Genomic DNA, 27668 nt, shown 5'->3' with positions numbered 1-27668 from the left:
TTCTCAAAACACAATCAAAAAATTTGGTGCAACAATTAAAGAATGTACTTTTAATTAATAAAATAGACAATTAAGTTATCGTCCAAAAGTTTGGTATCACCCCTAGTATGGTGTATCGGCCAAAATTTTGGGCCGTTTGGGGTGTTCATATCTTTCTCATCTAACATCGTATTGCAGATCTGAAGGGTACATTTGAAAGCTTAAGAATAGTTGTTTTTTTTTTATAAATTCATAAAAAAATTATATTTTAAAGTGATAACCATAAAAAAATTAACTGAAATTAATTGTTTTTTAAATTCACACTTATGATTCTGAACTTTTTATGGTTATGGATTTGAAATATAATTTTTATGAATTTATGAAAAACAACAATTACTAAGCTTTCAAATGCACCCTTTAGATCTGCAATACAATGTTAGATGAGATAGATATGAATGTGTTAAATTTGCATGTTTTTAAAAGAATGATCCCAAACTTTTGGCCGATACACCATACTAGGGGTGATCCCAAACTTTTGGACGATAACTTAAGTGTCTATTTTATTAATTAAAAGTACATTCATAAATTTTTGCACTAAAAATTTTGATTGTGTTTTGAGAAGTATAGAATAACGATTATAATGCAACTCAAATTTGGAAATTTGGTCCACCCTATCCCGAGATGATCAGCTTTGAATATTGAGTGCGATTTTTTGAAAATGTTCAAACTTTAGGTTAAGTTTTAGGTGCAAAACTAAAACATTATTTCTGGGCAAAATACCTCCGAAATAGCTATTGCTTATTATCTTTCAAATAAGATCAGAAGATTTGCAATAAGTCCTAAGACGGCTGAGATATGAACGATACAAATTTGCATGTTTTTTAGCGGGAGATCCCAAACTTTTGGCCGGCAGTGTAGGTACTTATTTATATTTTGAATTTTTTGGTTCAGCATAATTCTAATCTTCATAGGTTTGGATATTTTAAGACTAAATCTGAATGTATAAAAATAAAACTGTCATCTTTCTTTAAAACTTAAATAAGAATTTCATGAATGATTTGTAAAGTTAAATCAGTTGATTTACAATTCTGAAGCTGTAGACACTTCTTAAGAAAAACTTGTTTTGAGGGCAAGGATTTTTAAACACAAGATTGATTGCATTTGCATTTTTCACTGGCACAGAATCAAACCTTAATTTTTATAAACAAGCAAAATCGTCACCCGTTACTATGCAATTAAAGGCATTGCTATTCAAAATGTTTTATGATAATTGGTAACGATTTGTCAATATAATATTTTATCGTAAAATGAAAAACTCTGAGTCCAAATTGTAGGTTAAACCCATAAAACCTCCCCTCCCCGTTCGCACGGCCTAGCTTGAACTTTACAACTATTTCGAGACTCTGAACGCTTATGATCTTGATATTGTTATCATTTTTAAGGTAAAAAATTGCACATTGATTCAAACGAATTGTACTGGAAAAAATATATGCTTCATAAATTTTTTAATTAATATGAAGTTGTGATAACATAAATCATACAGTGAGCGAAATAAGAATAGCACCACTATGTGTTTTGCTTGTTAAAATATGAATGTTTGAAAATCACCAACATTTTCTTCTATAGATTGTTTTGAATTGTTTAACGGACAATTCAAGCATAAGTATCCTTTTTTTGGACGTTGCAATTGGCGTTGAGGACCAAAACTATGGAAAAAGGGTTCGAAATAAGAATAGCACCACTTGTGTTTTTCAACATAAACAAGATAATTTCTTAAAATTTACCGTGTAAAAGTGAATAATGATGCTTCTACGAATTATTTGAATAGATAACTGCATTTTAAGAAGTTTTCTAGGATTTCGAAGATTTTCAAAGGTATTAAAAGGGGGTTTCAAGAAGTGCTCCTCGAGCGTTTAGGATTTTGATACTTGAGCTATAATACTTTATCAAACTGCTTTATTTCTTCATTATCATTCATTATTACGATGCAAATTGACAAAACATCGATTTGAGGCTGAATTTGAATAAAAAAACAGGCTTCAAAATACTAATGTTTTTAAATAGTCAAACGCTAGTTTCAAGTCTTAGATGGCAGCACTATCTTGCAATTAAACCGAATTGATGCCCATTTTCGGATATCTGGGATTAGTTTAATGATTTTGGTCAAGAAACAAGTACTTGGTACCGTGTGACCGCCTTGGAAATTCTAAGTTCACAATATCAAAAAATAAGAATTTTATCAAGTACCGATAAAAGTGAATTTCTTGGACTGATAATCAGAATAATTTTGTACTTTTCGATGGAGCTTGATGAATCAGATAACTAGCAGTATTATTGGTATGATTTGAAATTGAATCGGAAGATTAGCTGAGCAGGAATTTTGGCGGTAGTTTATTCTTGTGCTGGTGATTTTTTTGCAAATCCGGAAAAGATGTGTGCAGTGTGAACTCCAACAAAACTGTGTTGGAAAACTACCTCGAAATTATGAATATGGGCCTCAATAAGCCTGAAAAATAAATATTGAGACTCAATTTGGTTTTAACGTCAAGATAGTGCTGCCATCTATGACTTGAAACTGGAAAAAGTAATGTTTACTGAAAAAAAACTAAGTTTATGAATTTCAACCTGATTTTTTATTTAAAATAAACCAAAAATGTTTGATTCATCATTTCACATCATTTTAATGAAGAAATAAGAAGTTTGGAAAAGAATCACAGCTCAAATATCAAATTCCTTAGTTCTACAAAAGCATCTTTTTTTTAATTCAAAATATTCTTAATTAGGCATTTTTACTTTTACAAGTTTAAATTGGCCGGGGGTCAATTATACAAACTAAATATTCATGGGTTAGGAGACGGGAGGTCAGGATTTGGGAAGGGATGTGGAGTGAGGATAGGTTTTCAAACGGCTTGCGCTCCGCGCACGGGTCGTTATTGTACAGTTGTCGCCAACTGCGTGTAGATTTGCATCTACTGCTTTTTCTACCGGCACGGGAGGGGGAGGCTGCGAGGTAATTCTCTTCCTTGGGGGGGAATCAGAATCCTGCACGGGAACTGGCATTTTGGTGACTGCAGTGAGGTGATCTCGTTTAGAAATTTGCTCCGTTGTTTGTTGCTGCTGTTGGTGGCTTTCGTGTTGGTCTGAATCTTTCTGTTGCGGCGGCGCTTTCTGGACTGGATGATCTGTACGGTGGGCAGCGATGCCACACATACCGATTTTCCGGTATTTATACCGATTTTTGAGCAAAATTTTGACCAAGAATCGGTATATACCGATTACCGATTTTTGGCAAAACATACAGATTTCATACCGATTTTTAAGATTTTATCTCAAACTACATTCCACTTCCACATTCCCACTTAATTCAATTCAAGCTATCCTCGTAAAGGTCCCGTAGAAAGGAGACAAAGTGCGGTAGCTGACGTGGCGTAAGTTGATCTGTACAACTTTTAAATACCCTGTAAAGATCTCCACGGCTCACTCTCATAATTCGTTCAGTTGACAATGCTCTTGTCTCCTGAGATGCTAACTTTTCAAGGGAAAATATACACCGTTGGAAAATAATCCTTGTTCAACTTGTCGCCAGATGTGGTATGTCAAGATTTGAAGTGCAATCAGATACACGGTTTGTCGGTATAATCTTCAATCCTTCTCCATCTTGTTAGCCACGTCAATGATATCACATGTACCTAACTGCAAAGATCGCCAGGCCACACCAGGCAAAATCGGTATTTTCAGATTTAGAAAAACTATGTGTTTTTAAATATTTTTCTTGGGAACACCTTCTTTTAGAACACGTTTCTCATTTATTTTAGCATAAAATTCTTGGGTTTTCATATGACTAATGCGTGATTTTTCAAAAAATAAAATTAATTTTCCTTAAGCTGAAAAAAAATTGAAACGACAAACTCTCTCAACTTTCTGCAATAATTTCTTTTTTCAATCGCTAGAACTCATATCTAATACTTAAGCAAACATATTATTATTATTATTATATTTGACTTAAGGCTTTGAAAGCTGAAATGGCCAGTTTGGCAAAAAAAACCATCAACGAAACGAAGAACATCAACTTGGGCCCATATTTACCTCAAATATCAAAAAGCCATTGGATTTTTAAGTGTTTACTAAATTAAAATTTATTTTAGGTTGACCTGGTTCTAATTTATCAAATTTACATCCCACTTTAGCTAAACATCAATTAAAGAATCAAGTTTTTAATTCATTAATATGCTTAAACCACGTGTAACCTGAAGGTGATCGCCATGCCCTTATTTTTCTAATCATACGGTAACTTTTAAATTAGATTCTTATTCAATTTATGAGTACTGGAAAGAAAAATTTTGTGATTTTTACTTTTCGTCTGCAAAAGCAGATAGTTTAAAATTAAAACAAAAATGTATAAGTCGTAGCAACCATAAAGTTCTGTTAAAATTTCAAAACTGTCTTTTTATGTAAACTTGCGTTACCAAAGTTACGGAAAAAATGGATTAATATATGCTAAAACACACTTAGTCAGCTAGTTTTATACTTAAAATTAACATTCGTAAGAGTTCTTAGACTTGCTTTTTATTGCAAGCTTCCATTTAAACTAAAAATACGTTGGGAAGTTGAAAATGTAAGCATTTTTGGATATCCACCTCAAATACCGATTTCCATACCGATTTTTGGGATTTCCATACCGATAAAAGATTTTTTGGGTTCCAAAATACCGATAAAAATGTGGCATCACTGACGGTGGGTATTGTGTGCATGAATTTGTCGTTTTACGACATCGGCATAGCTGGTGTTGGGATTGTTATCTTGGATTTTTTGACGTGCTGCTGTAAGAGTTATCCTCTGATCGGTCTTCAATTTTAGAGCTGCTGATTCGAAAACCCATATCGGGCAGGATCTATCAGTGGGGGAATGATTTTGTTTGCAGTTCTTGCAGTGTTTGATTTTGGTGGTACAATTTGAGCTGTCATGATTAGATGAGCATATATTACATGCTATCTCATAATGGCATCTAACTTTTGAATGGCCGTAAGTGAAACACTTCCGACACAACATCGGTTGAGGATAATACGGTCTCGTTCTTACTCTTAGTAGCCCAAAATTAATAAACTCTGGTATGATAGTGCAGCTAATTGTTGACACCAGAGTTGGGGTGTTAACGACACCAGCAGCAGTTTTTTTTGTGATGCGACGAACGTTGGTTATTTTCTGGGGAGCAAGTTCTTCTTCTAGTTCTTTATCACTCATATCGTCAACTTCATTGCACAGAACAACAAACTTCCGCGAATTTAGTTCGGGATGGCGACCGATTTCAACTGGTGTACCATCTTTCAAAGCACTTAGAGTGAAAAGCTTTCTTCCTTGGTCCTTACTACGAATTTTGATCACGTACCACGATTTCCGCTTTTAAAAATACCCTCCTTCCACCTTTCCTGCATATTCTTCGACCGATCTTCCAATAACGAAAGGGTTTTTTGGAAGTGTGTGGCCTGGTCTAGCACGCAAAAACATGTAGTAAAGTCTTCCTTGCAGGTTTTCAGTGTCCATCCATTCGGGAATGGTCCGACCAGGATGGTCTCCTGGTGAAGGACTCATCACGACTTTACTGAGTCACACATCCAATTAAAAAAAAAATCCGTTGCCTTTTGGATCCGAAAAAAGCACACAGTATAAAACGCGACTGATCGGCTCGAAGGCAGAGAGCAAACTCCGTAGAAGAGCATCTCTTAAAACACCATTTTAAAACCTTTGAAAATCTTTGGAATTCTAGAAAACTTCTTAAAATGCAGTTATCTATTCAAATAATTCGTAGAAGCATCATTATTCACTTTTACTCAGTAAATTTTTGGAAATAATCTTGTTATTGTTGAAAAACACAAGTGGTGCTACTCTTATTTCGCACCCTTTTTCCATAGTTTTGGTCCTCAACGCCAAATGCAACGTCCAAAAAAAAAACTTATGCTTGATTTATCCGTTAAACAATTTAAAACAATTTATAGAAGAAAATATTGGTGATTTTCAAACATTCATATTTTAACAAGCAAAACACTTAGTGGTGCTATTCTTATTTCGCTCACTGTATGATTTTAAGATTTTTACTTTTTATAACTATTTCATAAATAAGAGCAGGTCATAAGCTTTCAAATAAGCTAATCTGATCTGCAAAAACTTGTAAGACAACTAAGTTATGGTTAAAACAAATTTGCATTTTTGTTAACGGTCGGACTATTTGGTGAAAATCATCAGAAAATAATGAAACTTTGGCTACGTCTTGATGGCTAGTCCACTGATGGCATGGGTTTGATTCCCATCTCGGTACTGGATGTTAAATGTTAATCTTAAGTTGTCCACGTCATTTATTCAGTCTGTAAAGCCTAAACCGGCTAAGACGGTGTGTGTTTTTTAACGATATTTTTTAAGTTCTAAAGAAGTTAGTCTTCAAAAATATTTCAACTAAATATCCATAAAGTAATTTAAACTCATTACATTCCAAATCAGCTTATCATATAAACAATACATTGTTAGATAACAGAGATACACGTGAAATAAGAATGCATGTTTTAGAAGACTGATTCCAAACTTTTGGCCGTTACACCATACTACGGGGTGATTCCAAACTTTTAGACGATAACGATAGCTACTAATATTTTAAATATTTTAAATTCATTGCAAATTTTTCGCACAAAATTGAACAATTGTATTTGAATAATATGTAAAACGGATTCGAATGCAACTTAAATTTTGAAATTTGGTCCACTCCACCCTGAGATGAACGGGTTTGAATGTTAAGTTGGGTTTTTGAAAAATGTCCCAACTTTAAACTAAATTTAAGTCATATATGTATACTCAATATTAACATTTTGTAAACACAGGTTTTGCTCACGATCTCTTGCATGAGATCAAAATAATTCCAATATGTAATAAGATGGCTGAGATATGGCCGATCAAAATGTTCATGTTTTGAGGGGGTGATCCCTAACGTTTCACCGGCAGTGAAATTACAATAAAGTACAGTGATTTCTTCTTAACTCTGTTTATTTTATACTCGGATTGCAGAAAACCCCTCCTTCTCTTTCTACCCATTTTCCTAAGAATGAAACATAAGGTAGACCATGCTAACAATTATTCGATAAAGCTGAATTCAGATATCATTTTTTATTCTTTGAATTTAAAAAAAGAGATCAGATTATGCTAAACAACATCGAAATCAGCATCGAAGAAAATAAAGGGTGATACGGTCAAAATTTGGTCAAGGGAAAACGCGTGTAAATCGGTAAAATCGTTTATTTAAAAAATCAAATTAAATTTCTTTTTCCAGTTTAATTAGTATAAAATTCTGGAAAAATATTCAGTTAGGCTTGCGCTTTTCCAAATCCTAATTGCCGGGCCTTACGCTTAACCCCTGCCATCAGATCTTGTACTGCCACCTTGTTCACCTTCTCCGCCGCAGAAAGCCAGTTTGCCTTGAACTGCTGCTCGTCCTTAGCAGTTTTTTTGGTCTTCTTTAGGTTCCGCTTGACAATAGCCTAGTATTTCTCAATTGGGCGGAGCTCTGGCGTGTTGGGAGGGCTCTTGTCCTTGGGAACCATCTGCACGTTGTTGGCGACGTACCACTCCATGGCCTTTTTACCGTAATGGCAAGATGCCCAATCCGGCCAAAACAGTACAGAACAACCGTGTTTCTTCAGGAAAGGCAGCAGACGTTTATTCAAACACTCTTTCACGTAAATTTCTTGGTTGACAGTCCCGGAAGCTATGAAAATGCTGCTTTTCAAGCCACAGGTACAGATGGCTTGCCAAACCAGATATTTCTTCGTGGACTTTGACAGTTTCATGTGCTTGAAAATATCTGCTACCTTCCCCTTCCTTTTGCCGTATAAAACTCCTGTTCCGGAAGTTGCTTGTAGTCGGCTTTGACGTAGGTTTCGTCGTCCATTACCACGCAGTCAAACTTCGTCAGCATCGTCGTTTACAGCTTCCGGGATCACGCTTTGGCCGTCGTATTTTGTTTGTCATCGCGATTTGAAGTCATTACCTTCTTGTAAGTCGATAGTCCGGCTCGTTTTTTGGCTCGATGCACGGTTGTAGACGATACACCCAGCTTATTTGTAGCATCTCGGAGAGAGGGGTTAGGGTTTCGCTTGAAACTAACGACAACTCTCTTTGTCGTCTCAGCGGCTTCCGGTTTTCGATTTCTCCCCAATCCAGACTTCCTGGCTGTCGACAAACGTTCCCCAAACACTTTAATTACATTTGTAACGGTTGATTTGGCAACTTTTAGCGATTTTGCCAGCTTTGCGTGTGAGTAGCTCGGATTTTCGCGATGCGCGAGCAAAATTTTGATACGCTGCTCTTCTTCCTTGGACGGCATTTTGACAACTGAAGAGTGAATTCCAAAATCAAAATAAGAGCAACATTCTACACACACACACCTTCAAAATGAGGGGTGTTCAGGTTTTTTAAATGCAAAATTGAAAGAAATACGTCAAGTTGATATTGACCAAATTTTGGCCGTATCACCCTTTAAATCGGTTTGAGACGCTCGATTATAAACCAATAGAAGCAAAAAATTCGCCAACGTTCCTCAAAAACATTTTATCTACATCTTTTCAGTTTGTGATGGAATATTTTATAGTAAGTCGAGTGAATCAGAGAAAAAAAAATTAAAACTTTATTATTTGTTTTATCTTTCGCATCAATAGATCATATTAAAGACTCAATCGATCGATGATGAAATTTTAGAACAAATATGCTTCTTACACCCAATCCCGTAAATAACAATCATTCTTATTCCAGTCACATCCATCTGACATAATTTTAACGGTTTTTCATCATATTATTTTTATATTCACTTTCTGAATCCGTCCTCGTTTCCGACTGAATATTGATACGGATTCAAATCACATGCCTTGCCTGGCTATCTACAAATACACCATCTGTATGTGACCCAAAAATACACATTCATATCTCAACAGCCTCCATCCGAAGGGGAACTCTCGGTGACTTCCGGAATTCTCGGCCGCCTGAGTAATAAATGGAAAAACGAAAGCACGGTAGGTCTATTGGAATTTTTTATTTAATCGTGGCTGTCTGCAGTTTGTGTGGGACTATTTTTTGTTGTTGTTGCCAGAGATGTTTCTAGGACATCAAATTTCAAATTTATATTTTATTCTTTGGAATTATTTTTCCTTAACGACCAGCGCTGTGCATGTTCCTTTTGAATTTGGTTCATTCTTGAATATTCGAGTTTTAATATAGTGAACCAAGATATTGATAGATATTAAATCTGTTCAGTACTCTCCTGCTCAGCAGAAGCTATTGAATCAGGGGCAATTTCTTGAAATTGGATAATATTTGCATTCTACATCTATTTGAAATTCTTTCCCGAATGCACAAAACCGAAACGTGATTCATGGGCCTCTTCCTTAGGCGTTTCGTTTCACATATAACAGTACCAACGCTGTTTTTTCATCTCTCATATCTTCCACCCACAACAGGGAATCTTCAAGGATAAATCCAAGTACCAGACGTTGACACGGATGTCCTACTGCCAGTGCCGGCTCAAGTTGGTTTTCTCCAGCATCTTCCGGCAGTTCGGCTGGAAACATATTGCCCTGCTGCTGGATCGGTCGGATCTTTTTTCCCTTACGGTGGGCAAGAATCTCGAATACGGCCTTAAGGAGGAGGACCTGCTGACCTTTGTGCGGGAACTGGATGGAAACGACGAGGAGGATTTGGATAACTATCTACGTGATGCCAGCATGTACGCTCGAGGTGAGTCTTCTTATAACCCTTGGATGGTGGATTTAAAAAAATAATCTTAGCATCTAGTGTTATAAGTATGAATTTGAATCTTACAAAATAGGAATCACCACATCGATTTTAAATTTCTGGAAAAAAGGAACGAAACTTGAAATTCAAATGTAAAATGAAATTGGCATATTTCCTTATGAAGGTTGACAAGTGTGCTAGAAAAGGAATGTTGTTTACTGTACGATGTGTTACTCTTTGACCAATATGCGATACGTGCTACCGTAACGTCTGCAGAACATCATGAGCTATCGCGACATGCAAGATTAGAGATTGAAGTTGCAACTGTCTTAGACTTGCATTATGTTGCAACATATTTCGAAAGTGCTATCAGATAAAAATAACTAATTTTACGATTTCGTAATTAAATCATATCTTAAACTTGAATAATCATTATTCATTCTGGTAAGAGAAATTACCCTGAGTTTGTTCATGAATTTTTTATTCGAAAAGCATGCCACACTCACATATGGCTTGCCAAACCATAGCCTTTTTGCAATTTTTTTCGGTAAAAATTGATGTCAATACATCCCAAACGGTGTTACACTGGTTACCCGGAAGTGTTTTGTAACAAAAAATCAAAAATCAAAAATAAAAAATTCATACAGAAGATGATTTTCGAGCTCTTGATTTGACGTAAGCAGCTTGCTTTAGGCGCGGCTTTGGATTCTTCTGCTTCTTATATGTCCTTTGACTCAATCTTACTTTGGTACGATGACAGTGCTGAGAGGGGAGCCACGTTTTTGGCCAAATCCTGAAGCAGTTTTCTTACCAGCTAGCGTAAGCACGGAAATCTTTCCGGTCCAAAGTTTTGTCAACTGGACAAGATTTTCGCCCAGATTTTTTTGTCTGTTTAGCTGCTTTCCTCTTCATACTTCCGAGTCAAATTGCAGACCACTCCAATACTCAATTCTTCTATTATCACTAACTGACTCAGCGAAATTTACACTATTTGTTGGTTCAAAACCTTTTAGGACAAAAGGAAAAAAAGTACATTATTTGTGCACGATAGTTTTCCGGGGAAAGCTTCTCTTTTCACAAAAGATGTGAAAAGTGGAGCTAACGATAAGAGTTTTAAGTTAAACTGTAAACAACAACATCCAGCAGAAATTAGCTATTTAAACGTCATTCGGATTGAGCAGGTTTCGTATCACAATCGTGCTTAGGTATAATCACAGAGAACAGACGTACAAGCTAGCTCACGAAACTTGTGTAAAAATCCCAACACCCTTTTTGAACTAATTTTTGTTTTTTGGCTACGATTACGCCTTTTCGAAAACTGGGCACTTAAAAGTTGATTTGTAACTCTTGAATGGCGCAATAGATGACACTGTTTGCTGTCAGTTTCTAACGTATTTTTTTGGTGATAGCATTTGAAATTTTACACACTTTTTTGACGGTTTTTTGTTCGAGCTTGTACGTCTGTTTTCTGTGGTATAATGTAACACCCTATATTAAGCTTTGTAAAAATTTAATTGTTGTGTTTCGTTTACAATCAGACTGCGAGAATTTTTTCAGCCCGTATCCTGGACTTATCCGGGATATTTTATTTAAAAACCTGGCTAAATCCGGGCATCTGATTTCAAAATTGACGACCGAAAATCCGGGAAATATTCGGACAAACTTTGTCAAAATACAGAAATTTCTCAACAGAAATCAAGAAAAAAAAATCTTTTTTCTGCCCAAATAAAATAAGCTAAATCTACCAAACTCTTAAGCAATTAAACAATTTTAACCATCGAAAAAAAAAAAATTCAAATGTAAAAGTAAGAGAATACAATTTTGCAGTTCAATTCTGATTCATGCAATTTTCATCCAAATAAAAAAAATTGTTTAAAACATGACTCTTGATATATTTTAAAGATAAACATATTTTATTATTTTATTTATTATTTTATTGGCGATATTTTAAAGATAAACATTACATCAAGAAAATATTGAATCTCTGCAGATATTTTCCACATCAATATAACATGTATCTGTATTAGCCAATATTTTTAACAAGTAAATTCATTTCCATTATTAAAATTTTGTGGATTAGTTTTTTTTCCAAAAAAACACATTTTTTTTCGAAAAACTCAATATATAAATAAATTCTAATACTTCTTGATATTTGTGATTTCCAGATGTTTTATGCATGAAAACTGAAATTGAAATTAAAAAAAAACGAACACACACATGTAGAGAATAGATGAAATAGAGAAAAGATAAAATAGAAAAAAAAGAGATCAATAGATAAATCAATTAAATGAAATAAATATTATTGTTTTATTACAAAGGAATGAAATAGGAGAAACGGTCGATAAATACATGAAGTGAAATAAAATTATTATTATTGTTTTATTGACTAAACGTTTATCTTGGAATGTGGGTTTCTGTTTTAGCGTGTACATTTCGATCGTGCTTGCAGTGTTCCCAAGGAAAGGGCAGTTGTTTAGCGGCCATTAGTGAAAACGGTTGTATTGCAGTTAAGCTAGTGATCACATTGAAAATAAAAGAAGACGATTAAATTGAAAATGGACTCCACCGGCGGACTCGACAACACATATAGGACCTCAGTGAAACTTCATGTTTCTTTGAAGAGATCTAAATTCTACTAAAGACTAAGCGTACATCTTTCAAGGATATAAAGGCTAGCATTTTATTAATGCTTACACCACCAACCCACAGAAAGAGTACTATGTTTGCCGTGACCAAGACTTGATCTCATGACCTCTGGCTTAGAAGACTTGAACGCTATCCTCTAGGTCACGGTCGGCGGCTCGAATTTATTATCGAAACTATAAATCTGCCATTTTTGCGATTTTAATCTCAAATCGAAATAGTCATCGTGATATTTTTACCTAGATTGTTTAACTCACTAACGAGCTGTATTGGAATCTGAATTCAATATTTTAATTTTGAATCTGTTTCCGAATTTCAATACGATTTCTTAAATATACAAAAATTAAAATTCTGAATTATAACTCCAGATAAGCATTTTAAATACTAGCCAAGAAGATAATTTTCAGAGCCCTGAATCTTTAATATAAATTCTGATAATTTGGGTTTCAATTAGAACTTATTGCTATTTATTTTGAATCCAACATGTTAATCCGAGGTCAAATACGACTTTCGAATAATGAATCTAATTCTGAGTTTTCAAATCTAGACCGCCAATTTGAAGCTTTTTTATGTTTATTTTGCATAAGGAAACTTTGAATTTGAATAGTTTTGATAGAAAAACTCAAGATGATTTCTAATATTTTTTCATATTCGGAAAATTAATCCGAATTATTAGATGCATATCTATGAGTTTTGAACATCATGTATAAAATTTTGATTAAAATGCATATCAAATTTGATCCAGGTTTTAAAAAAAACTTTTAGTTTCCAATTCCTAAAGCTGATTTGAACTGAAAATAAAAAATTCTCTTCTGGAAACAGAATCGTTAATATGGAAACCAAGGCCGAACTAAGCCGTAGGAGGCGCGTGGCCATTCTCTAGAGTGACTCTAATTTTTTTTTTGCTTAATAAAATGCAAAATAAAACTTCGAATATTTGATTTTAAAGATGTTGACTCGTTCAAGAATCTTGAAGACTGCAAAACGATTGAATTTATAGTTTCTGAAATATCGTTTATTCAATTTGGGTTAAAATGTCATAAAAATTTCGTCCAAATTATCGTATTTTGCAAAATTGAAAAAAAAACAATAAGAAAAGTACTATAACTTTTTTCTCAATAGTCAAAATTACTCGCAATCTGCGGGAAGTTGATCATTGCATCAAAACCTTTTCCCCATTCTTTGTACTTTTCTACAGTTCGGTCTAAAAATAGCACACATTGATTAAATTAATTTTACCCATTTTTTAAAGTTATTTCGAAAACTAGATCTGCTAGAAAAAAAAACTAATTGCTAATTGTTGCGTCTCCAAATTTGTCTAAATCAGTTCTTCAGCATTTTGCACCTCGGAAAATCTAAATTTTGTTGCCTTGTGTAATTTGAAAAGAAAGCTTTTTTTTTAGAAACGGCTTAAACACTCGGAAAAATTATGAACATTGTAATATTCAATCAAATCATTGATTGTGTCTCTGAGAAAACAAGCAAAACCATACTTCAAAACTCGGAAATCGAATGTTGGTAGATTGTTATGAATTTGAAAATTGAAAAATAAGAGACCGTATTTGTTATTTGTTATCAGATTTAAAAAACCTCTGGATAAGCTCCGTACTTGAATTTTATGAAATATTAAGAATTCGTTTTATTGCTAAACTGCAGTTTTAAAACTGTGATATTTGGATTTTTTTTATTCTTGAAAATTTTATATTTAACAACAAAATTATCATTGTTGCCAATTTTTATCGTATGTTACCTATTAGGTTGTTATAGTTTTAATTATTTTCAAGACAAAAAGAAAATGATGAATCCAAAATGAAAAACAAAATATTGTGACAAATTTTTGATTTCAGAATAAAAGCGAGTAAATGAATTGAAAAAAGTTATGTTTAAAAAAGTTATGAACTTCAGAAACGAAAAATATCATGAAATTTATATGTAAATATGCGCTCGTATCAAAATCCAATATCACAGTGCCATTAAACATAATGTAAAAAATATTTTTTGGAATTTTGTTTCCGAATTCGCATGAGATTCACGATCCACACCAATCATATCTTCATTATTGTTTCCAGAACATTCACACAACGATAATTTAAATCAAAAGTTATAATCCAGTTCCTGATTTGACAAAAAAGTTGATTATTGGAACAGCAATTGGTTAAGAGTCTACATTTTTCTACTACCTACTTAGTAGAACCAGCATTTTAATAACTGTCTCGAAAGATTTTGGCGTCATGAATTGGAATATTCCGTCAGATTTCGTCCATCACCTCTTGTTTTAGTGCAATGGCACGTACAATCCAAAAAATTAACAATTTTTATTGAATTCCAGCTAATTGAAATAATAATCCTACATTAAAAATAAAACTGATTTTGAATATATCTTTTACCTTTTTTTAATCAAGGATCAAGATGTGACACGCTTTTCTTATTTCAGATATACAATGCTTTATCTAGAATAAAAAAGGAGTTTAACAAATTTTTTGATATTAACGATTTAAATTAATTAAACATCTTTGTATGAAGGAGACTGGAAAATGGTTTTTTTTATATTTGAGATTCTTTTATGTTTCATTAATTTTTATAAATTTGGTTCATATCCTGCATTTCTGTAGGACTATGAATCAAAGACAAAATTAATGTATTTTGCTCAGAAGTCAAAATTCGATCATTTATTTATTTTCAATGTCTTTGAAACATTTAGCAATTTAAAAAAAAAGTTTTTGCACCAAATTAATTTTTGTTGAAAAGTTGATCCTTCATTTTAGAATTTTTCAATTATTACAAGGACATCGTTTTAAAAAATTGTGAATATTGTGTCCTCCAAAGAATAAAATACAATTTTTCATTTTATTCAAACCCTCTGTGGCAAATCTGTTACTATTCTCATCAAATGATAAAAATTTCATTTCATTCTTCAGATTAGAATATTAAATTAAACGTATTTCCTTATTTTATTACAGAAAGAAATTAGGATTTTGAAATATAATTCTTGCACCACAATTCACAATGATAAATAAATTTCAGAATTGATAAAGACATCACGATAATTCCAAATCATTATTTAGAAAAACTAAACCGAATAATAAAAAATATATTAGTGTTTTGAAATCAGTTTAAATTCAAGCAATTATAATCAAAAATTTATCTCAAATATTTGTTTTTTAACATTATGTTGAAAAATGAGAATCATTTCAATTTCGTTGTCATTACCTTGCACTGTCATGAAGAAGCTCAGAAAAAATAAATAATTGGAAATTTTCTAAAAATTTTCTTCATTTAAACAACAAGGGTATTATTTTTTTTTTAAATAAAATAGCATTTAAAATAAGAGAGCAGTTAATGAGCTCATAAATCAGGTTTTTATTTTAACTTTCTGGTGTATGAAATACGAGAATCACCTTCCATCAACATTTTCTCGTACGTAAAATGACAGATTTGCAGATCGGAGTTGTATCAAAGAATGTCGAAAAAAGTTGACATAGAAAATGGGCTGCAACAGTTCTAATTTCTTCTCTGATTTTGATATTTTATAAAAAAAAACCTCCAATTGAATTTAATAAGATTGAAATGAAGGAGAAGGTTCAGTGTACAGCATTCTCCCCCACCCCTCCCCCATCACTTTTTCAAAATAAGCGTTTATTCGCTAGATATTAATGTTCTTTTTATGGATCGATTTTTGAAAAGTTGGAGGATTTAATAAGTTTTGAACTTTAAATATAGTTTGCTAGTTTTTATAACTGTTTAGAGCAAAACTTTATATTTTTTCTTCTCGAGGGCCCTCTTGAAACGGGGGGATCTCCATTCCCCTCCCTTAATACAGCATGATGAAAACAGAGATAATACTATCATTTTGATTGAACTCTGTGATTTGCAAACTGTTGTTTATGTCTATGATAATCTACACTCAATTGAAAATATTCAAAACCTCCATTTTACTACGGGGTTGCGAACTCATAATACTCGCCAGTCAGATTTCTTGCAACGAAGCCGATCCACAACATCATTAGGGCAAAAAAGAATTTCATTTATTGGACCTACTAAATACAACACCTTACCAACGGATATTAAAAACATAACCAATCGTTCCATGTTCAAAACCAAAGTGATACAGCTTTTGAAAGAAAAATTGAACCATTAAAACAGTCGATCATCAACCAATCTTTGTTTTGTTTACCTTTTGTACTTTTGTAGCGTTAATATCTAATATTATTTTTCGTAAAAAAATTTGTAGTTTGTATTTTATCTTATAAAATTATAGAACATAACATAATAAAATTAGCAATAAATAAATAGTATATTAGTAAATATCGAATAATGAATCTCTTCAAAGAAAATTATTTTCCATTGAGATTTCATATTGTAGTCAATTTAGTTAAATAATACATTTCCTCGCACGACATTATAAATATTTGTGTTCTCAGCATGATTAAAATTTGCTCGCGTTTACTTTTATTATCATTTTGCTGCCAGACATGCTGAGAACAGTAGCGTCCATTACCAGGGGGCTCAATTGAGCCTTTTGGTGTGGGGGAGTGTGGTGGGCCGCTACATTTTACAAAAAAAAATCCAAAACCTCTGAAATGAGTCGCTTTTAAAATTTAAAGTTCAGAACTGAATTCTTTACCTAGGATCAGTTTTTGAGGTTTTGGCATCAGTTTTGAGTCGCGATTGTTACTTTTGCTTGAATAACCTTACTACATCATAAAAATTTATCCATAAAAACCTTTCTTGCTTTTTCGGGATCCTCATATGGACGATGTTAACACCCAACCCTCCCCCCTGCGTTCCTATGGCAAAATAATTCCGTATTGCGATGGAAGAATCATCTGAAAGAATTAGCAGCCAAAGGCATGAAGCGCCACAATACGTCAATCCAAAAATTTATTTCACATTTTTTATTTGTCATATGCATATCTATTTTCACATACCATGCTTTTTAAAAAGACTATTTTACAAGACGCTCGTTTTGTATGCTTTCTTTGATAACTCAAAAAGCACGATATAGACTAGCGAAGTTAATTTTATTAATCTTAAAAAGCTTGAACCTCTAGGGCCACTGATTGAAAATGTCACAACCCACCTGAGCTGCAGTCGAGTCGACCATCAAAGGCACAACGATAAACACCTTGTTAAGCATACAGTCCAATAGTCATAATTAATTGGCCCCAACTCGGGCGTAATCTGTTGACTCCCAAGCGTAAATAATACAACCGCTTTTCTGACAATCAGTTCCAATTTATTTGACCATTTTATTCTGTAGTAGGAAGGCACCTACATTTGAATCCAACTGGTGTCGGTTAAACATTGGCTCTGATTGCTTGCCTTTTACAGCTACGGCTACGACTGTCATCTTATTTTTGTTGTTTGTTCTGCTCCTTTCCCTCTTTCCTTTCGCAGTTGTTATCCTATCCGTTCGAGGAAGTCTAGTTCGAAAGTTTATGCTCTCGGCTCATCGGCTCGACATGACGAAGGGCGAGTTTACCTTCCTGGACGTGGAAATCTTCCAGAGCTCGTACTGGGGCGACCATTACTGGGAGCTGGGTGACGAGGATGACCAGGCAGCCCGGAAGGCGTACGAGGCGTTGCTGAGAGTTTCCCTGCTTCAGCCAACTAGCCCATCCTACCAGGACTTTGCCAATCAGGTGCGCCAGCGGGCGAAGAAAGACTACAACTATACCTTCGTGGAGGACGAGGAGGTAAACTTTTTCATAGGCGCTTTCTACGACGGGGTTATTCTGCTGGGGATGGCCCTCAATGAGACACTGAACGAGGGTGGAGATATCCGGGACGGAACGGCTATCACCCGGAAAATGTGGAACAGGAGCTTTGGCGGTAAGTGCCTAGGGCAGCTGGGGCTCGGAATCGTTACAAATGATTGATTCAATAATAATCAGGAGATGTTTGGATCACGTCTTTTTCTCGATGGTTTAAAGTATGCGATTGGAATAGTTTTTACTGATTAACCCTGATATCTGGATCACATTCCAGCAATAAATATTTTAGAATATTGTTATCTTTTTTTTTTCATATGATGCGCTCATAATTTTTTTTTCAAAAATTGTATTTCTTCGAATGTTTTCTTTTTCCTATGGGAATTCCGGCTAGCAGTCTTTTTCAAAGCGAAAACAATTTTTGTTTTCAGTCCCTGAAGAAGATCAAAAACGGATTGAAACATTGGATTTATATAAACAAAAATAGTTTTTGCTTTCAAAAAGACTACAAACGGGAATTCCCATAGGAAAAACATTACATTCATTCGATCCCCATACACAAAAAAATCGATTTTTTTTAAAATAAAGATCGATTATCTCGAATAATAATTTGAATTTAAATCATACGTTTTAGAAACAGTTTAAAAGACGATCTCGAAATATGTAAAAAAACGTAAAATGAGATTGAAAAATATATTTTAATACGATAATCTACAGGGTGCGGCAACTGCTTCATAAATTGTAGCCCTCCAAAGCTGTTCACAAAACATCAATTCCGGAGAAATTTAACTTGTAGTTTTTTCCCGCTGCAACAAATGTTGACCGATTTTGATTATATAAGATTCATTGCGTAGGTAATTTATCCAAATTCTCAATATTTCAAAATAAGGTTTTTTTTACGATTGTCTGTAGTTGGAGATGAATAAACAATGTCTCAAAAATCAATTCTATTCTTAAACTGTTTATAATTTTGGACAGCTTTGCAGTATTATTTTTCAACAATACATCTATCCAACGAAGTATAAATATGAGGGTTTCCGATGAACATTTTGAATATTATCCCGAATTTTCCGGTAGAAAAAAAATTTAATTAACTTTTCTTTGCTGTATCTCATTTCTCATTGAATTGAATTTATAAACTAAAGTTTTGGAAAAATATAAATTATAATTTTCAAAGAGTATACTTTGTCTCTAAAAATTCTCAGTTCTTCTGTACATTGGAATGATGATTAAGATGCTTTGAATCTGTGTTTCGGGTCATATTGACCCGAACAGCTACTTTGGAGTGTTAACAGTGATTATTAAGAAGCACCAAATTGAATTCGATGACACCTTGTCCCTTTGTTAACATTGTGTTTAAGCAGTCGGAGGATATTTCTGTTAAATTTGAAATAATTTTTTGTTTTATAAATAGGCTCGAACTTCAACGAAGGCCTTTGATTGCCTAGATACAGGCTGTGAAACGGCAGAAAGACATTTTTTGTTCAAGGGACTTTAACAACCAGGGTCATTTTTCCCTAGAGCAGAAAGACATATTTCGTGTGCTGTCCAATATACGTGAACATATTAATTTTTTTTAAATTTTGCCTTGCATTTGGAAGATACCTGGAGATCAGAAGTACCAAAAAATGATATGGTGGGAGTCGTCAAGCTACAGCGGCGACACCTATCGTGTTGAAGATCATCAAGATGTGTTCGCAGAGAATTCCTCGACCTTGTACCACTAAATAAGCGATACATTTTAATATACTGTTTTAAAATCGCCATCGGATCCTGAAAAATTAACTTCAGACCAAGCCTTACAATATATAATGATAAAAATTTATTATTTTATTTTATTTTATTTTTGTTTTTGTTTTTTTTTTGAGTAAATGGGTACAAAAGCTAAAGCGCAAATGACGCGGGGCCTTTTCACCTTATCTAGTCTCTGAAATTTCAATTCACACAATTGGATTCATTTCTCTACAAAAAAGTTTCACTGACTGAATGTTTGAGTCAAGACCCATCTCTGAGTCGCAGTTAAAAAAATTTATTTAATTTTTCATTAAATTTAATTAATTTTCTGCATGCTACCAAAAATGCATACTAAATAAAGGTTTTGATTTCAATAACCATCTTCCTACAAATTCGATACAATCTATTGATTGTAACGATAGGCTTCAAAATTTACAAACAAATTTAGAAAAAATAGGGATATATGTAGGGGAGAGTGGGGTATCGTGGGCCATGGGGAAACGTGGGCCACTTTTAATATCTCAGATGTGTGTTGAGATAAAAATCTCAAACCAACTATCATCGTCGTCGCTTTGCGTGAGCATATATTCCTATATGTTGTTGACTGAAATACGCATCATATGCTTCTTTTATTTATCAAGCTAAAAAAAGTTAGAAAAATTTACTTACATAATTAAAAAAACACCCGCTAAATCGGTGGGGAACCTAAAGTTCATAACAAAAATATGCTCATACGCTTATGATCTAAGTTTTAACATGATCTTTCACGTGAAAAAGGAATTTTTGATGAAACATCAATAAGTCACACAAACGCAACCAATTTGCAAATCATAGCTTGTGGGGAATCGTGGGCCACACATCTTGAATCACCTATATTTTTATGTTTTTATACACATTCAGAACTTAAAATACGTTTTTCCTATCTGTAAAGTTTTCTTATGCCAAATGAAGAGTTATGAAAAATATTTTGTCCATCTTATATAAGAAATTTTGCCAAAACGTTTGCGAGCCAGGATTTGGAATCTATGCGATCATACACAGCTCTCTTTTTTATTTCATCATCTGAAATTGCTTTAAAATAACGAAATGAATTAGGAAATCACAGTTTTGGGTCAACTCATAAACTTTGCATGTTATTTGGTCAATTTGGATTTGGTGGCCCACGATTCCCCACCATTTTTCAAAATCCAAAAAATACTGCTTTTTTTCAAACAGTCAGAATTAGAGGAAAATAACTTATTAAAATTTTTATAAAAATACCTTATGATACCTTGAAAATGTAGAAAACCATACCATTTTTTATTTTCATTTTATCTTTTATAATAAAGAAGTTATGGAACAACGAAAAAAAGTGGCCCATGATTCCCCACTCTCCCATACAAAAATTATGAATACAAATTATCTGAAAAGTACAGAATCCAAAGTTTAAAACGTTGCGGCAAGTCCTTGATCGATCATTCAAATTGATGTATCTTTTTCTATGTTAAAAATATGCTAGAAAACGATTTTTAAGTAAGTAGTGAACTTTTCAAAATTGAAATCGAAGCTTTAGGCACCTCAGAAAATGAATGCAGAAATATTATCAAAATTTAAATGTCTGAGTTTCGAATTAAGAACTTAAAACTCTGGACCGATAAATCAAAGAACAGAAATAAAATACATTGGAAATACATCAGCATAAGAACAGATAAATTGTGTTTTTTTTTATTCAAACAAAACAGGTAATTCTAAGATTAAATCATAACATAATTCATATGTACAATTAAATGAAAAAAAATATATCAATAAATAATTAATATATTGTCAAAAACTAACTATGATAAAATTTATAAAAAAAAATGATAATAAGAGCTCAGGTTCATAACTCATACTTTAGTAATTGTTCATAACTAATTCATTTAAATTTCAATTTCTTTTCTTCATTTTTAAATTAAGGTATGATTAAAATCCTTATAATTTGGAAAAACTGAATGACTATTACAAATAGGAATTTTCTATTAGAATACAAATTTTCATGATTTTTAAGCATTTAAGAGAATACAGTCAACACACACAGTTTTATATTAATTTGAATAGAAAGTGAATGAAGATTATATGATTTCAAGCGTATTTTTTGATAAAAGTCAGAAATTAAATTTTTTTGATATTAAAATTTTCGAATTTTGCAAATAAAAAAAGTATCCAATACATTTTTAAAATTCACAATAATAATTTTTATTTTAAAAACATATCATAATAAACAAAGATGTTCCGAATACCGCCAAAAAACTGTTAAGCCACCGAATAGCTCAGCTAAGTATTCGGCCAAATAGGCCGAATTGGGCGAATATTTATATTTAAAATTAGTATAAAACAGACTTGTTAAAATTTCAAACCGAGTTTGAATAATTTATAAAATACCCAAAAAAATGTTGAAAAAGCTATAAAATTTTCAAAAATGTGTGGTTTCAGTAAAACATCTAAGGTGTATCCGTGAATTCATAGTGATATATGAATAGCTTTATACCTTATTTCAGATTTTTTTTCATATATCCAGGCTTACTCATAAATTCAATAAAGAATGTAAGAAAAGTCCAATTTGACCGGAATGGCCGGATTTACCCGGGCTTATACAGATTATTTGCTAAATCAATCAAATAAAAACTAAAATTTCTTTGAAAATTTTTAGATTTTGCGTTTAAATACGAATTTTAATTTTCAAATGATTATCAATATTTGTGTATTCCTTCGATACGATTTTAGCACTGCTGCTGTGATTCGATGAAAACATAAAATTTTAAGTATTTTTTTACTTTTCCCTATTGTATGTTTGAGAAAAATGCCTAGATTTTGTTCAGATATGCTCTTTTTTACATTTTTTTTAAATCGTCCAGACGCGGCCGTATGGATACGTGTGGTAGAAAATATGGTATGGTACTTAATCCTTCATTTTATGATTTTTTATTTTTCCTTAAAAATTATTTTTAACAGTTGGAAATAATGAGTACTTAAAAAAAAAATAAATAAAATACGATTTTTCCTTTTTCATACATTAATTGTTGCAAATTTCTTACTTTATGAAACGAAGGGTTAAGTCAAAGATCATCGTTCTTTTTGGAAACTGTTTTGGAGACATCTAGCTAAAATTTGACATTCGTCTGAATCAATATAAAATAAGCAATTTCAAGTAGCTTAGCTCCTGTTTTGACATTTTTTGTCTCAGATTTTACTGGAACCCAATCTTTTTGGTCAAACGTCCTAGAAGCAGCAAGTCATCTGTTGTCCTTTCAGCTATTGGTGACATTTTGATAATCAAAGAGACCCCTACTTATATAAGATCTGATGGAATACATCTTGTAGAAAAAAATCGTTTGAAACATGAAGATCATTAAGATGGAAGAAATAGAATAAAATGGAATTTTCACTTTTGAATTTTTATTAAAAACTTAACAGAATATTGGAACAAATATTCGTTTGGCCGAATAGATCAAAAGGTTAATATTCGGTATTCGTCCGTTTGCTGAATATCACTATTCGATACATCTCTAATGAAAAATTAATTATAGAATATTTATTGAATAATGAAATCGCAATGGTTTGGGAATTGGAATGAACTATTGAAAATTTATAAGAAATAAAAAAAAACATTGATGGTATAGATTAGTAATTTAATAAATGTTAAGCTTAATAAATTCAGCTTGGAATTGCTACCTTGAATCAGTTTTCGCAATTTTCAAAGATGATTTTTAAAATCATGAACGATTAGAGAAAAAAACGTGGAAATAAGTTAAACTTATTATATCTTGATGCGCAGATTTTCTATTTAAAAATTCCAAGCAAAGAAAATTTTTTCTCCGTTCATTGGTATATTAGGTACTGGAGAAGACAAAATATGCTACCAATACTTTTCTTTTTCGAAACTAGTCTTCGAAGAAAATTTTATTTCCGAAACATATAGTTAAAATTTACGGCCCAGTTGTTCGAATTTTATTGAAAATTGCCCGCATTTAAACTTATTATCAAAAACGACCAAAAAACTCAAAAGAATAAGCCAACCTTTTTTTCGACCGAATATGAAAATGATTGGATTAGTTTTGTCAAAATAAACATGAACGATTTTATGAAAGCCTAAAATACAATTCAAAATCTACTAATGTGTGTATATAAGTATTTAATGTTTCAAGTGCGCTTTTCTTGATGAATTTTTTTTGGTTTTGCCTGAATTGGCCCGAATATTTCCTGGTTTGCGGGTTGAAAATTTTAAAACCAACTGATCGGATTTTGATAGGGTTTTAGTTCAAATAGCTCAGATTTGCCCAGCCCTGCGGTAAAAATTCTAGTAGATAACTTTATTTTAAGATAGGGGGAAGTGTTCCTATTTGCGCATATTGGGTAATATGCGCATACAGCCGTTTGACGATATGACTGATGATTCGACATATCTTATCAGTGCAGTTTAAAATTAATACGCTTTTGACACGTGGCATGAAAAAAATAGTCAATAAAATTTAAAAATTTAAACAAGATGAACTTTAATTGTCGTACGTACAGAATTTGTAAACAAAAATGTTAATGGTTTTTCTTTCTTATTCAACAGGAAATCGGAAATTCAACAAATTGAAGCTTTTGGCAAAGTTGTAAATGATCAGATATTGGAAAAAGAAACAGGTTTTGAATGCCCATATCAGGAAGGTTAAATGCCTATATCAAGAAAAAAATAGATGTCTTATAAATTTTTTACTTTTTAGAATCGAAACATTTAATGTACGCTCAAATCACAATCTTACAGTGGAAATATAAGAGCTTAATACTGATCCGATAAAAATACGATATGAACAAGATAATACCATGAAATATGACCATATGGCACCTCTAACTATGTTTCTTGCAAAAGAACTAGTGATAACTAAAATTTCGACAAAATTTCAGCCTTGACCTATGCTTAATAAACGTTTCTACCATTTACAATTAAATAATATCAAAATACTGAAAGCTTAAATAAAATATAGCTAAAAACATAAATATGCGCATTTAGCCAGCCGTTTTCGGAAATCGGCTATTTTGATTTCTTTTATTTTAAAACTTTTTTCACAAAAACTGTAAGAGATATTAACAGAAAAATTGCTCTAACGTGTACAAAACAGATATCCGCTCATATGCATATAGTTTTTAGACATCTAGCTATTGGAACATGGGATAAAATGTGTACTTTCCATAATATGCGCATTTAGCCCGCCTTTCCCCTACCGTAGGACCCATTCTGCCGGGGCATTTTTGCAAACACTTATTTTTGAACATCTTTCTGGCTTCAGTATTTTTTCCATTTGATCCATTGGTATTTGAATTTCTTGAACTAAAAATTTGATTCAATCTCCATGGGTTTGGGGGGGTTGATGTAGCAAAACTCCTAAATCCCCCTTATTTGCACGGCCTTATCAGTAAATTTTGAATGTATTTTAAAGGTCCAATGAGAAGAACAGTTTTTCAACTAATTTGAAAAATATCTATCGAATATAGATTTCAAGTTTTATAGATTCTCCTTTTTTTTTGGAATTTTGACAATTATCAAATAGGCTTAAATTTTTACCATGAATTCTCAATCTTCATTCGATTCCATTTGCAACTCATTGATACAGATGTTTCTTCGATTCATCGTCTGGTTGTTGTTTTGAATTCCTACTTTAATTAAAGATCAAAAGTTTCATAAAGTGTACTTTGGTTTATTCATATGTTGAATTCATCGTTTTAATTCTCAAATCAAATTTATCATAGGTTTAAATTTTATGAAAGAAAGGTCAACAAAATATCAATAAAGCTAGTTAATGATACCAGACTGAAAAAAAAACAAGAAAAAATATACTTTGAACTTTTGAAGATATGCTCCATATAACTTTAGTTGTTGTGCTTGGCAATTTTCCGTACATTTTTCGATAATAAGTATTTTTTCTTTGAACATAAAAGTATGTTTAAAATATTAAAAAAATCTTAAAAATCCTCAAATATAGTTTCAAATTTGAAGAATCATTTGACATTATTTACTCAACTCTAGTCATTTTTGCACTTATAACTGAAGTTCTGAGGACTTCAGTTGGAAGCCTGTTATCTTCAGAGCTTTTATATTCCAGGGATTTTCTTCCGTAAGTATCTCTTCATTTTGCAGCAATGAATGTGATCCGAATCATATCATTGAAAATTTTCCAACTCGTTACATCGATTTGTGCCAATGTAATGGAAGATAATCCAATAAAACAGCTTTAGGTACGGCTGGGAAGTATTATTCATGTTTCAGATTCCACGCCATTTGACTGCAAGAAGGATGCTACGAAACGGGATAAAAAAGGCTATTCCAGAGCGTTCCCATTCCTTATCTTTTCAGCATTGAATACTGAGGCACCTACACGTGGAAGAACGAACATTATGCATACATTTATAAGTAACTGTAACTGAAATCTCATAATGTGGCACACGTTCGTTCCTATGCCTGATAGAAAAACGTAAACTTCCAAGGATTAAATGGAGTTGAATGCAGATTTAGCAGCTGGTGCGCTGGCAATCATTGCCCTCTAGGTTAATTAAATGTATCCAATTGTAATAATGCCAACGTCACGAACTACTGTAATCACAACCGATTACCGCACCATTATCGGTTCAATCGTTTTCGCTTCCCGGTGGCGCACGTGCAGCCATGTCTGTTTTAGCGCATTATTACACATTCACACACACATACATACATATTGGTACTCCGTACATGAACATCCGATCTATCCTGATTGTTTTCGTTCTTGCTCTTACCCCCACTTATTGTTTGTCTTACCCCTTTCGCTAAAAATAACACCATCTCCCGCAGGCATCACTGGCCACGTCCGGATTGACGACAACGGAGATCGTGATGCCGATTACTCCATCCTGGATCTGGATCCAATTACCGGGCGCTTCGAAGTGGTGGCACATTATTATGGACGGAACAGGTAAGTCGGGAAAACGCGGGAAACGCTTAGAATGTGATATTCCGGTCGTTGTCCGTTTTATCAATGCTTGGGTATATTATTCTACAGGCGATGGATTTTTCTTTGGAGTATGTTGAACATAATGTTTGTGAAAATATAAATTTCAAATAAACTTAAGCTTCTATGTCATGCAGGGGTGTTATACTCCTCAAAACAGCACAATGTGTTCTAAAAGCACAATGTGAACGCAAGCTTTCTAGAACTGCGCGCACGGCGATAGAATATCTACTGCTCGCTCTCTTACTGCGCGCCGATAACCGGATTTTCTGAGAGGTTTCTCACAATGCTGAAAAACACAATGAGCTGATCCACTCTGCTCAATGTGCTGCTCAATGTGAACTCTGGCTTTAGAAATTTGCCAAGCACGCTTCTTCGTTTTATTTTTTCTTCTCATCAGTAGAAATCAAAAACGATCATCGTTCGTCCAGTCCGGCACGAAGACACACCGCCTGCTTGCAAGGAAGAAAATAACTCATAAACTAGCAACAGCAACAACACAAAAGAAATTCGGTTGGGCTCGGCCTGCCGGCTGCCGAGCAGCGATGTCACGAAAATCTGTTTATAATTCTGTTAAATTGTACACGTATGGACGAAGATCAGACTCATTTATGATACAGATTTTTTTTGTGGCAACGGTGTTCGGCAGCCGGCAGGCCGAGCCCGCCCAAATTTCGGCTTTGTTGTTGCTGTTGCTTGTTTATTGGGAAAGAATTCGCTTTCGTTTGTTGAATTCAGCGTTGTGGTGGTATACTGGTACACATTGTGCAGCTCAATGTGCTGAGGGCTATCGTTGCGTAGCACAGTGATTTGCTTCGATGTGGCACATTGATGGACAGCTAGCTCAGTCAGT

At 33.2% G+C, this 27668-nt stretch overlaps 1 protein-coding gene across 7 annotated transcripts in view; it reads left to right on the top strand.

Annotated features, from left to right (window-relative positions):
• The window catches only part of LOC129743897 (atrial natriuretic peptide receptor 1), a 141703-nt gene that overhangs the window by 77752 nt on the left and 36283 nt on the right, over nucleotides 1-27668 (top strand). For all 7 annotated transcript variants that reach the window (XM_055736131.1, XM_055736136.1, XM_055736135.1 and 4 more), the window contains exons 5-8: nucleotides 8949-9026; nucleotides 9471-9747; nucleotides 17785-18219; nucleotides 26659-26779. In XM_055736131.1, coding sequence (XP_055592106.1) covers nucleotides 8949-9026; nucleotides 9471-9747; nucleotides 17785-18219; nucleotides 26659-26779 — 911 coding nt within the window. The remainder of the gene's footprint in view (nucleotides 1-8948; nucleotides 9027-9470; nucleotides 9748-17784; nucleotides 18220-26658; nucleotides 26780-27668) is intronic.

The sequence above is a fragment of the Uranotaenia lowii genome, chromosome 2, assembly GCF_029784155.1.
Source record: "Uranotaenia lowii strain MFRU-FL chromosome 2, ASM2978415v1, whole genome shotgun sequence".
Classification (NCBI taxonomy): Eukaryota; Metazoa; Arthropoda; class Insecta; order Diptera; family Culicidae; genus Uranotaenia; species Uranotaenia lowii.
This window is presented reverse-complemented; position numbering and strand designations above follow the sequence as displayed.